We start from the raw sequence: 13,224 nt of genomic DNA on the forward strand, positions 1-13,224 counted from the left end.
GCAGGGTGGGTCAACTAGGGTGGTGAATTCAAGGTAGGAAGGTTCCTAGGCTACTAGTCAGGATGGCTATATGGAGCCTCTACACTGAGAGGCTGTATGTTACTAAATGCTGCGAAGTAACAGAAGGTTATTGCCTTCACACTCTTGCTCATGGATTTTCCAGAGGTGTCCAGTTGGCTGCTGAATGAAACAAGGATGGTAGGCTGGATAAAACTTTGGTCTGACTCAACAGGCCTATTATAGGAACCTGAAAAATTGAAACCAGTGCCAAAAAAGGGTACAAACAGTCCAGATTGGAAAGCAGGCTTAAAATAGGCTATAAAACCAGGCCGATGCCTAATGAATGCAGAAATACTGCAAATCTATACACATTATGCACATTCAGTAACAAAAGAGGGGACTAAAATGTCTGTTTCACATTAATGATTTCTTGGCCTGGGAAGACTCCAGAAAGTGCGAGGACAAACACCTCCTCAACTAACCCTATAAAGTCACGTTGCTTTAAATGTTCTTTGACAGTTTAATATCACAACTTTTCTGCTACCACTTTCTGTTCAGAAGTCTGTGGTAATCGAGTTGACTAGGTCTGACTTTCATACTGTAGCTCTGGCTGGTATTTGAGGCTGACCAAGTGAGAAACTTTGTTGTTCCAGGGATCAATAATCTGCTTTAGTTGCAAATCACTACACTTTCTTACCTTGCGGCCACACAATTGAGAGGACACTTTGCTTCCGAAATCTGAAACTGCAATCCAGAAAGCTATATAAATGAATGGGTGAGACCAAGGAAACCCAGCCAGAGATTTCTTTGAAATGTCAACTATGATTGCATGAGCTTTTGAAGAGGAAAGATGTTTTTCAATTCAATTTTACAGTGGAAGCAGAAGTGGGTTGCCTGCCTCTTCAACATGTAGTGAAAACTTGAGAAACTTGTCAGCATTTTCCACTTCTTCACAAAGGAGTTAGAGGGTCAAGTTGAAATGCAGCTCAGGAGAACACTTGTGGGTCCTGTAAACAGCTTTATAAAAACACTAGACCCACCCCTTGACTTAATGAGAGTCCCCACCCCGATATTATAGGAGGTGCATTATTTGCAGACGGAAGCCAGCGATGTGCTTCAGGACAAAGATGCTTGATCAACGACATCTCCAAGTACCGGATACAACAGAAGGGACACAAAACAGTCAAGGCAGAACACTACAAGATTTTTATCTTTTAGAAAATCCCAACCCCTGCATCTAGTAAGACTGGACACTATAGTTACAACACTCCTAGAACTGTAGAAGAATGGAAACACAATAGATAATGGGAACGGGGGGGGGGAGAGAGACACCACCATGGCCAGTTTCAGCCACTCACAGAAAAGCCAGCAAGGATCAAGATGCCCTGCTAACAGAACAAACTCCAACATGAAGGTAGCACATGAAATGTTTTGTTTTTACCTATTTAAAACACAGGCAGCAGGTGGAGCAAGGATGTGGGGAGTAACTGCTAATTTCCTTGTACTACAAGGAAGGAATGAAGTTAAAAACCCAAGCCTGCAGGCAGGTTTTTTCGTGTGTGTGTGTGAGCCTCTCTCTTTTTTCTGTGCTGCTGGTAACCGTGGTAAGTATAAAAACCAAAGAAAAATAATCTTTCTCTTTTTTTGTAGAACAAGTCAGTAGTCCGAGACATAGAAAAAAGTAAAAACCAGTCCTTTTTTAAAAATTGGTTTACTAAAACAATTGCCACCTGCTCCCCAAGTCGCCTCTCTTCCAGGAAAGCGGGGGCGGGGGGGGGGGAGAGAGAGATTGAGCCAGATTTGTAGCCAAGTGTAGGCCTTTAATCCATAGAAACCTAACGGCGAGGAAGCAGGGCTGCAATCTGTAGACTGCATTTTTGGAAGTGTGATGCTGGGAACACTTGTGAGCTGACGTTTTTCACAGAAGCATGTCAGTGTGGAATCGTGAGGAAGCTGGACTACTCTCGGCCCCCGTCTCCAACCCCATGCACTCGTGATACCTACCATACCAGCTGCACCTTGCTTCAGACAACTTAGTGGCAGGGTGTCAAGCAAAGCCCGAGACAAGGGGAAATGGCCACCAGTGCAGAGAGGAGTGCTTTGCCAGGGAAACATACCCTCAGCTACATGTTAATTTATATGGTGAGCTTTCCCCAACGAGGGGAGGGACCACCAAAGGAAGGAGGGCAAACACAAAATCAACGTCTGTTTCCAAGACCTATAGTTCCTTTGCCTTCTAACAACAAAACCAGGAGCTAATTTGTTTTTGTTTTTTTCCACCCACCCATCTCCCCCTGTGTGGTGCTCGACGCAAGTTCCTTGTCCACATAACATGGCCTAGGCACCTCTGCCCAATCAGCCCACCACTCCAGAGGCAAATCCTGTGGGCTGCAGGATTCTCAACAATGACCCCCATTTGAACTGTTGAGGCAAAGCAGCTTAATCCGTGGGCCTCATATCTGCTCAGCCTGAAGGTGGTACCTATGCTTAGCCTCTTTTTTTTCTTAAAGGAAACATGGGAGTAAATACACTGGCTGGGACTTCCAACAGGGTGGTATCTGCATAGCTGGGTCAGTACCCCTGTGCCCATGACATCCCTTTTGCGTAAAGGAAGCCAGCTATACGGGGCCAGCTCCGCTATAGGGCCGTACGTCCGCAGAAGTGGAGCATTTCCAAGTGGCTACATTAGCTTCACGCCGCCATCTTAGTGTTCCATTTCCCTTACGTCCCAGTAAGACCAAGCGGCTGCTAACTCGTCTCCTTGAGGTCCTCCAAAGGTAGTTTGTAGCTCAGCAGGAAATGAGGAGGTGGTGCGTGTGTCGGACTGCCTGCCCCCTGCATCTGTTTCTTTGCACAGTTTATACAGATATAATCTTCACTCTCGGCCATTTCTGGCGAGACACCAACACAAACTTGATGAAACCACTCATCACAGCCGCCATCGCACTGCACCCAGTCTACCTGTAAGATACAACAGACACGTGTTAGTGACATCGCAACGGAAGAGAAACTCACAAAAGGCGACAGAATTCTCCAGCTTAGCATTACAGAAGCTGGGAAACTGGAGTACAAACCTATTCAGGTGTCATTAGAGAAGCAAGGGTTAATACATTCATTCTTTACCACCAAACCGGGCATCTTTGGAGGAGAGAACTGCATCTGGCCCCAGACCTTCAGCCTGTCCATCAGGAGCAGCGATAAGGATGCCAGAAACCAGCAGCAGATGCTACAGCACCTCATCAGTTGTTCCCAGGTAACTTCTGCTCAAGGGGACAGACTGAGGGGTGCAGAATACTTGGCTGGGAATTTACCAGGGAGGACGACTCCCTGGTTAATGCAACAGAAATGGGCAGGGAAAGCCTGTGAGAAGGAAAAGCCCCATTCTGTAGGATTTACCTGGAGACTTCATTTTTGAAACCAACATATCGCAGACGCCTCCCATGGTTCAGATGTTTCAATTCTCATTCAAGTAACAAAGCAGGGTTTTCACAGCCTGCACCCAGAAGACTCAGAGATTCATACAACATCCTAGCTTGCATACAGTATGAGCATACATTACCTGCATAAACTTCCATAACACAGAGGGGACTATGATTCCAGTAAGTGGGCAATTAGGCTCTTGCATTTCACCACCAAGATACATGGCACTTTGCATAAAAAATAATCATGTGAAATGACGCGAGCACAATCCCAGTTCTTAAGATCACAAAGGCCAGGGACATAACACAGTGGGAATTAGCTGCTGCTGCTATACATTTAAGGCTCACTTTCTAGATAATTACAATGTCCATTTGTTCAATATACTCAATTTCTTCCTCGAGAACATACACACACACACAAAGCATTTCCAGTATTAAGTTGTTGCTGACCAGAAACTGGCCCTTCCTGAAATCTGTGCTTTCAATGTCATGTACAGGCAAAATTGGAAGTAAAAAAGTAAAGGGAGAGTCCACAGCTTTATGGCATAATATATGCATATATGAAGACATTCATGTTCAAGTCTGCAGCAAACCCAGACCTGGATAACTGCTGCCGGTCTAAGTAGCTGGGCCAAAGGTATCAGGCAACTTCATATATTCAACTCTACCATAGGTATCAAGTTGAAACAGACCATCATCCCCTAAATTAGTAGTTGGCTTGATTTTCAAGTAGTATCGGATTTTGTCCCCTAAATTAAGTGCACTCTACTTTAAAAGAATTTAAAATTTATTGACTATCTCAAAGTAGCCATAAACCCAATTCAATCATATTATTGTAAACCTCCTTAATTCAAGTCTATTCTAAACACAGTTTGCTTCCCCTTTTTGCTGTTCTGAGCCAAGCCTACTTTTTTGTTTCTAGCAATGCTTTAGTCACTGATCAAAGAATTCCTGCTTGTGTTTTTTTGCCCATATGTGGCAGAGGGTTAATGGCCACCATGCAGTGGCAGGAGCAAATAAAAGAGGAAGCACAAGTGGGATGGAAGTGCTAAAATTATCAGTTAAACCGAAGGCAAGCATGCTGTCATCAAAAAGAGAAACACAAGCTTTGGTTCCCGACACCGAGCAGCATTTATTTCAGCAGTCAAAAGGATTTTAACTGAGCATCTGACCTTAATTCTACCCAAAAAGGTGAATGAAGTACAGTAAATTAAGATACTCCAACATTTGGACCCAATTCTCCCTCCTCTTGTCTCCAAGCAGAGCACTTCAAGAGTACTTGAGGAGGTGCTAATTCTGTGTCACTTCCTGCAATTGCTGGGGTGTCTTAGGGGTGCAGGGCTGTTGCCTCCAACCTGTCATGGTTGTTAGAACCGTCAGTGGGCAATTAAACATTTATTATCCATTATTTAATTCTGGATAAGGCCACTGACCTTGTTTGCGTTATGAGACCTGGCTGAGTAAGGCCTGGTTTTGGTCTCGTGCAAGTATCCAAACTGCAGTGGGGAGAGAGAAGTGTCAGTTATTGGTAAAGACAGTTATTGGTACCTTAGCTATGCATTAAGGTATGCGGTTCTTAAGTTCATCGAATGCAAAATCTATTTCTGCAGTGCTGGAGGTTGGGCAGACCCATTATACTGGATAATTCAGCATACAAACCAAGGCCGGAGCTGACTTGAACTTCTTGGTCTCTGACAACCATGGGTCTCCACCAATACCTGGCTCTGTTCATGCAACAGGGTAAGTTCTGGGATCCATGATCTGCCCTAGTCTGAAAGCCTATTAGGCAAGGTGGGTGACACCACTGCCAAATTGGAAGGCAGAGATCCCTTCCTCAGGTGCCCTCACTGGGGTAGTAGGCCTTTTAGGCTGGTGTGCCACTGGATTCATGAAGCAAGCTGGATTCCGCAACTCTGGAGGATAAGCAATGGGGAATGGGTACCTGTCAATGGTCTGGCTGATGTGTACAACAGAAGGTTGACTTTAGCCAGTGTTACTCCCAATAGCCTATTCATTGGCACTGTCTCCCTGGTTTAGGAAGTTGATGCATGTGAAGGAGATACCAGTGTTAACTCTTATTAATGCCAAAACTGACCAATGGACACATCAGCCTTCCCTCTTTGCTGCCACTGTATCTGCAAAGCATCATCCAGTGGACCTGTTCCAAGTGGCAAATTGCACCCCAAAAATAATGTTTTCTAAAATGCCTGCCAACTTGACTTTTGGTCTAAATGGCACAGAGACTGTGATTGTGGCTTTTTGGTTGATTCCCATCTACAATGGGAGAAACAATTTCCTACAGGCCTTTTTAAGACTTCCTTGCAGCCTTTCAAAGCACTAGCCATGAGTCTTGGCGCCCCAGTTACAGAACTAATATTCATAGAATTGCTTGGCTATTGTGTTCATTCTTGAGAGAAACCCCAAAGGCCAGTAAGATGAGATTGCTCACCTCCCTGCCTCACCCCCACCAGCCCTTCTTACAGAATCCCATAATGCACACCCACTATGTATGAAACCACTGGGAGATATCAGGTGGGAGATATCAGGTGTAGGGATGGCATTAGGCATTATTCATGTACCGATCGCTATACTTTTTGTCCAATCCAGGTTCTGCAGAGTCTATGCCTGATGTCTGACCACTGAGGATCAAAGTTAATTAAAGCCCTATCTAGATAAGACTAAGGTGACCATGGTTAGCAGGTAGGAAGATGGGAGCTTGAGCTTGGTCCTCAAGCTTGTAGCTTTGTTGGGGGCAGCAAACAACTCCACCTGTTCCAGCAACCTCAGATTCAGACTTAAGGAACCATTCATGTCTTCATAGCTTTGAGGCTGGAATGTCATAAAGTGTCAAGAATGGAGTCCACACATTACTGTGCTCCAGCATCTGCATCAACTTTCTTATTACCTGGGTCCTTCTCCCTCTTCAAGACCATGGACTCTCCTTCACTGGAAGTTTTTAAAGCAGAGGTTGGATGGCCATCTGCAGGGAGTTGGACTAGATGACCGTCACGGTCCCATCCAACTCTACTATTTTATTATTCTTTGACCACCACTTTCCACAGGAGCAACCATTGGGTCTTAGAACAAGTGTGCCATCATAAGCAAAACAGTGCAAAACATTAGAATAAGAGAAATGTACAGAAACATTATTGATGGCTACTGTATGCCATAAAACTCTTTCTCCTATAGTTTGCCAGTGTTTAGCAGCCTCTTGGCACTGAAACATTTATTTGTATTTTTTTGGAAAAATGCAAAGTGGGCAGGGCAAATATGAGTGGCAATATGTTTTAAACTGGTTTCTAAAAATATATATTAAGTTTATAAAGGAACAAATTAGCAAGGATGTTATACAATATTCTCTGACCTGAACTTGTGTGGATAGTGTGAGCGATCAGTCTAAAAAATAGGCAACTTAAAGCATCTTCATGGTGTGTTCCCTAGGTCTCTGCAGCTAAATTCTGCAGCAAACCCCTGGCTTTTGCAGCATATGGAAATTTCTGCAGCAGCTTATGCACTTGTGCAGGATTTACATTTTGAGGCGTGTGGCTTTTTTGCAAAAGGAAAGCTTTATTTTTCAACAAAGAACCACACAGCCAACAGCAATCTGCACTGTTCACCTGCACAAGAGCCCTCTGTTAGTGCATACCCTGTTCCCCCACCCCTGGGTAATTAAGTGCATTACTGCACATAGGCAACAGCTGGCATTGCCAACACACAAGTCAATCCTAGTTATGCGTGCACACACATGCAGAGCAGCTTTGTGGAATGTTCTCTGAACAGAAGCAGCACAAAACTATGATGGAGTTTGAGTGTTGCTTCCAGGAGATTGCTCTTGCAGAGCTGAAAGTAGAGTCCAAAGTTGCTGCAAGTGGACCTGAAAAAAGGTCTCCAGGGCGGAAGAGATTTAATTTGCTATAATCCGATCAGTTCTAAAAGCTCTGCAGATTTACCTCCAGCAAGAAAAGTGGGGCAGTGCAGCATGTGGCTTCCCTCAACCTGCAGACTCATGGCTCACAGGCTTTATGCAAGAGCTTTTGGAAGATTAACTTTCCTAGACGAGGACCGCACGGCCAGCTTAGAGACTTTCACTTCGATACACACCAAGGCCTGGGAATACAGTTCTCTCTCAAGTCTGGAATTAACTCCTGGGTGTCAGTCAGCAGGTTTTCTAGAGTGCCAGCAGGGAAGGAAAGATGAGGAGATGGGAAAACTTATCAGATGGACGAACTATTTTCAGATTTACCCATTTCTCTACTGCATCTCTTAAACTGCATCTGTCAACAGTCAGAATCCAGTTAGCAAGACTGAATTCTGCTTCAGAACAGCCTACGTCATACATGCACAAATGGTACACACGCATAAAATTCCTTGTTCATTATTATCAAGCATACATTTGTATGGTTTCTACCTTTTAAATAAAAATAAAATGACAGAATGCTAAGACAGCCTGAAATCTGAAGCAGGCTAGCACTGAGCTTTGAAAAGGTTCAGCCAAGGTGACCCACCTTGTCCTTGCAGGGCCTCTGGCAGTTCTGTGCAGCACATACTGCATTTTCATCATCAGACTCCTCAGCTCCTGACCAGTCATACTTGGAGGGGATATCCAAGATTTTCTTCTCCCTCTTTTTCTCTGTGCACTCTTTCACCAGCTCCACCTTGGCCGCGGCTGCCTTCTCACGCTTCTTCTTCCTCTCCTCCTCCTTGGCCAGTTTTTTGGCCAGTTTGTTCAGCTCCTTCGTCTTATCCATGGTCAGTTTTAGCTTCTTCTTCTTGGGTTTCTCCAACTTCTTCAGCTCTTTAGACTTCTGCTTCATTTCGCCAAAGAACTGCTCTGCTTTCTCCAGCTTGCGCTTCCGCTTCCGCTCAGAAGAGTCTCTTCCCCGCATTTTTAATGGCTTCTCGTCCATGCTGTCATCCTTAAAGAAAAGGTAGTTTGGACAAAAGAAAGGTTAGGAAGACGGACATATCACAAAGCAAAGTCAAGGAGCTAGGATTGTTTAAATCCTGTAGCGATTCCAGAGAGTGCAACACATACTGCCGTGATGCTACTTGGGTGACACTGTTCATTGTTGGAGTGGAGGCAAAGTGAAAACCCTTCATCCGCCCCACAACACTGGCCATTTCAGTCACCACTGGGAGGGCACAAAAGAGTGTATGTAATGCATATCAATAAGCAGAATGTGTGCACATATACGCAGAGACAGGCTACATGATCCAGAAAGGCAGGTGCTGCAGTTCTAAGTTTTCTCAATCTTATACAGAAAATGACCAGTTGGTCCATCTAGCTCATACTGTCTACACCAGAGCTCAGGAACCAGCAGCCTTTGGATCCAGCCTGCAGCCTGCCTGCCTGCCTTCCCTCTACAACAGGTAGGCTTAAATAAAAAGCTCTCACATACACATGACTGAGTTTGTTTTCCCTTAAGCCAAACTGCCTAGTGAGGAGATTTTTGATGGGGAAAGAGATGAAAAAGTGATGGGGAGGGGGGAATGAGGCTTTCCCTGCAGGACTGCAACCCTCAACATAGTAAAGATTCCCCACCCCTCCTCTAACTTAACTAGGCAGGGAAGAGAAGGTAGTTGCTGTTCTAGCCAATTTTGTTTTGTCTCCTAGACCCAGAGCCACAGGCAGTCCTGCCATCCTCAGTGGATGTGGAGGAAACAGAGGGGAACCCAACAGCATTAAGTAAGCATGTCTTGAAAAAGGACTTGGGGGAAGGAAAGAGATGGAAACTCTTCCTTTTGAAGGTAAGTTAAGGGAACTAAATGATTCTCAGTATGGAACATCCATCCTCACCTCCATAATATGTAGAAACCTATCCTCTGATGGTGGATGTGTTGCTTGCAAGATCCGCCAGATGTGCTGGGTCTCATCCAGAGAAACCTCTAGGAGATCTCCGATCATCATTAAATCTTCTAGCTGGGATTTGGCTCCAGGAGACAGCTCAAGCACAGGAGGTTCTAAACTGCGAGGTACCAGGGGGCTTTTGCGAGGCTGCTTCCTTGGGGTGTTGGAGCCTTTTAGAGAGAAGCAGAAAATCACACCAGAAAAGTCAATAGAGAATGGTTTAATTTTCCATTAACATAAAAAGGATTAGAACAGACAAGACTTCAAATAAACATTTCAAATGCTGTATTTCTTAGTAGCGAACGGCAATTATTTCCCTTAATTATGGCAGACTGCAAAGTCTCTTGAATGATCAAACACAGCAGTGGAAGCTAGAATTATAGTTAATTACTCAAGAGCCACAAGGCACTCAAGTGTTACATGTTACTGTGAGGTCAGACAATCCCTTAGATGCCCCATATATATAGGAAATGTTACCTTGAGAGCAGCTTTTGGAAGCTGATGAATATGCATGTTCAGCACAGAAGGAGGGGGCTGTCCACATGTGTGTTACAACTTCTTCAGATTTAATGGGAATTTCTTCATCACAAAACAAGTTGGGCTCCACACTGCTAGAGGATTTTACACTGGCATTGTCCTACGAGCAGAATGTAAGTGGGCATAAGCATAGAGTTATCTATTTTTGTGCCAACATATGTTAAGCTAGTGTGTTATAGGAACATGGGTTATGGTTTACTTTTTAACCACTGCAACAGATAGACAAGAGGGCCAATACCTCTCTCCAGATTTATGGGGACGGACAATGCATTTTTGCTCATTTCCAGTCAGTTAATTCAAATGCAAACTCTGCAGTAAGATTAAAATCCATTACAAGCTTCACGACACATCTTGGATCACCTTGATGTGTCAAGCAACTTTTACAGCTGTGAATGTAAGCTACAGTAAATTGGCTGAAGTTTCATTGAAGAAATAAAACTGACATTAATGGCTCAAAGATTTTTACTGCAGTGCTGACCTTTATGTCATAGCCAAATGCTTCCCTGATTGCTTCATCTGAATCCGTCTCCTCATCATCATAGTCTATAGTCTGTCGCGGAGATGACGACACACTACTCATTGCCCGGTTAAAGCCAGATTGCTGAAAACTAGTCAAGTGACCCTAAGGGGTGAAAAAGTATTAGGAGGTTAAAACTAAGTTAATTTAGAAGAATTCAACAAGTGGTCTCCTTTGCTTTGCTCTGTGGATACAATTCAGATCCAGAAATGTAACCTTCACATCTAAATAAAATACAGTATACTGTATTTTGGCAGAGAAAGCCAAAACAGAAAAAGGAGTGAAGCAAACAGGAGGCAGGATACCAAAATGTAAATTAGTAACTCTTCAAAGTAAAGCTATAATCCCATCAGTAAAACAATACTGGAAGTACACCTACATTCACCTGTCCTGATTGTCACATTTTACAATCTCTGGCTTTGCAGCCTATAAACCCCCTGCTGGTCAATGAATATACTTTATGTGCTTAAAGAAAATGGATGTGATTTGGCCACTTACCTACATTCGTAACAAACCTGAGTTTATTAAACTGTGAACCCACTCCTATTCAAACTGAACCTTATCACCTTATTTTGTAAGCCAGGGGTAGGCAACCTAAGGCCTGGGGGCCGGATGCGGCCCAATCGCCTTCTCAATCCAGCCCACAGACAGTCCAGGAATCAGCGTGTTTTTACATGAGTAGAATGTGTCCTTTTATTTAAAATGCATCTTATTTGTGGGGCATAAGAATTTGTTCATTTTTTATTTATTTTTCAAAATATAGTCCGGCCCAGCACACGGTCTGAGGGACGGTGGGTCGGCCCACAGCTGAAAAAGGTTGCTGACCCCTGTTGTAAGCCTTGTGACTTTATTTTTGTAACGCAAAAGAAAATGTGATCAGCTGGAATTCCAGAGTAACTGGCCATTGTCTGAATGGTGCACTGCAGCTATGAAAACTGAATATACATGTTTATAAAGTTCTGTGCCTTATTGTTTTTGTGTTATTTTTGTGGAGGTCCTTATTGTGTATATCATTATAACCTTCACTTGTAAGCCTGTAAGCCTTACAAGACACCTAAGATTTTTTTTAAAAAATCACCAGAAGCTTTTTGTCGCAGGAGATCGACTGCATTCAGATCAAACTAAGCGACAGTTCTTAATATGCAACAACTTTTCAAGTGTTCCCAGAAAGAAGCACTACATACACCAGAGAAACAAACTACAGTGGTACCTCGGGTTAAGTACTTAATTTGTTCTGGAGGTCCGTTCTTAACCTGAAACTGCTCTTAACCTGAAGCACCACTTTAGCTAATGGGGCCTCCCGCTGCTGCCGCGCTGCCAGAGCACGATTTCTGTTCTCATCCTGAAGCAAAGTTCTTAACCTGAGGTAATATTTCTGGGTTATCGGAGTCTGTAACCTGAAGTGTATGTAACCCAAGGTACCACTGTACATCCTATCTATTGCTTAGGCCCCGCCTCACCCCTACCTGTAGGTCAGGGTTGGCTGCGGCCTTCTGTAGCTCTGCGCTGATTATTTTCTCTGTTTTCTCCCGGGCAGCCTGTTCCACCATACGTTGGCTCAACACAGAGAGCTTGGCCAATGCAGAGGACAGTTCATCTGTAGCCAGAGCTTGCCGCGCTCGGTCCTGCCAGCTCATTGCCCGCTCTGTCAAGCACTGGAGTGCCTCCCCCTCCGGCAGTCTGACCGGCAGCTTTTGCAAGGACACAAGCAGAGATAAGATGGTCTCAAGGCGGGGTCTTCGCGAACGCATGCAGAGTGGGCATAGGAACTTGACTTCTTTGGCAGGCCAGCTGGAGCCTTTCTTTTGGGAGCTGGTTTTGGGGAGGGGCACACAGGTGCTGTGAAACCAGTCTTTGCAGAGTTCACACTGGAGCATGAACCCACTGGCTGTTTTGCGACAGATGCAGAACTTGATCTCCTCAATGCGGTCCACCATCATCATCTTTGCCAGGTTGGCTTCCCTGAGGGCATGCATGGCTTCAATCTCCTTCTGCTCACGGTCCTTGAAGACTGCCACCTATTGGACAGGGAGAAGAACAGATGAAAACCCTTCACTCAGCTCAGCTGCTGTACCCCATTTTCTTCCTTTAAGTGGGGAGCTGAGGAGGCAAAGAGGCCACAGCACCAAACTATGAATAAGAAGATCCCTTGTTTGAATCTCACCTCTGCCATGAACTAACTAGCTGGCCTTAGACAAACATTTCTCTCCATCTCTGGCATATTATTACTGAACACAAAAACTCATGTGAAGCACTATAGAAATATATCATTTTTAAATGTGCAGAAGAACCTTCATCTTAATTTCCACAGAATTTCCTATGAACTTACGTTTACAGACTAGTTCAGTATTCAAAAGCAGTTCACATCTCTCCACATAATGAGGATTTACAGCATAATTATATCACTGTCTTTACATGCAAGTACATTTTATCTTTCTTCCGAAATGCTTTCCATTTTAAACATAACTTTTAAAATTATGATTGAAAGCTTTCCATCTCAACACTGAAGAGACTTCCACTGAGCAAACAAGAACGATGCAGCATAACTATTCTGTTTTATTTAATTTCAAAAAATTACAAACAACTACCTCTTTACCCGGGACGCGGGTGGCGCTGTGGGTTAAACCACGGAGCCTAGGGCTTGCCGATCAGAAGGTCGGCGGTTCATATCCCTGCAACTGGGTGAGCTCCCATTGCTCGGTCCCTGCTCCTGCCAACCTAGCAGTTTGAAAGCACGTCAAAGTGCAAGTAGATAAATAGGTACCGCTCCGGTGGGAAGGTAAACGGCATTTCTGTGCACTGCTCTGGTTCGCCAGAAGCAGCTTAGTCATGCTGGCCACATGACCCGGAAGCTGTATGCCAACTCCCTCGGCCAATAAAGCAAGATGAGCGCCGCAACCCCA

The 13,224-nt window shown here is 44.4% G+C and overlaps 1 protein-coding gene across 14 annotated transcripts in view; it reads right to left on the reverse strand.

The window, feature by feature from the left end:
* Positions 1–1,188: 1,188 nt before the first annotated feature.
* Positions 1,189–13,224, reverse strand: part of KDM5A (lysine demethylase 5A) — a 44,308-nt gene continuing 32,272 nt past the window's right edge. For 4 of the 14 annotated variants that reach the window (XM_083573678.1, XM_083573679.1, XM_083573675.1 and 1 more), the window contains 7 exons: positions 11,788–12,339; positions 10,283–10,426; positions 9,745–9,904; positions 9,217–9,437; positions 7,925–8,335; positions 4,853–4,915; positions 1,189–2,961 (listed from right to left, as the gene is read on the reverse strand). In XM_083573678.1, coding sequence (XP_083429804.1) covers positions 2,749–2,961; positions 4,853–4,915; positions 7,925–8,335; positions 9,217–9,437; positions 9,745–9,904; positions 10,283–10,426; positions 11,788–12,339 — 1,764 coding nt within the window. In that variant the 3' untranslated portion in view covers positions 1,189–2,748. Of the gene's footprint in view, positions 2,962–4,852; positions 4,916–7,369; positions 7,588–7,924; positions 8,424–8,468; positions 9,438–9,744; positions 9,905–10,282; positions 10,427–11,787; positions 12,340–13,224 lie in introns of those variants that run through there. The other 10 variants (XM_083573680.1, XM_083573681.1, XM_083573677.1 and 7 more) reach the window with 5 other exon arrangements.

Source organism: Podarcis filfolensis, assembly GCF_964270895.1.
Source record: "Podarcis filfolensis genome assembly, chromosome: 10".
In the NCBI taxonomy this organism is placed as follows: Eukaryota; Metazoa; Chordata; class Lepidosauria; order Squamata; family Lacertidae; genus Podarcis; species Podarcis filfolensis.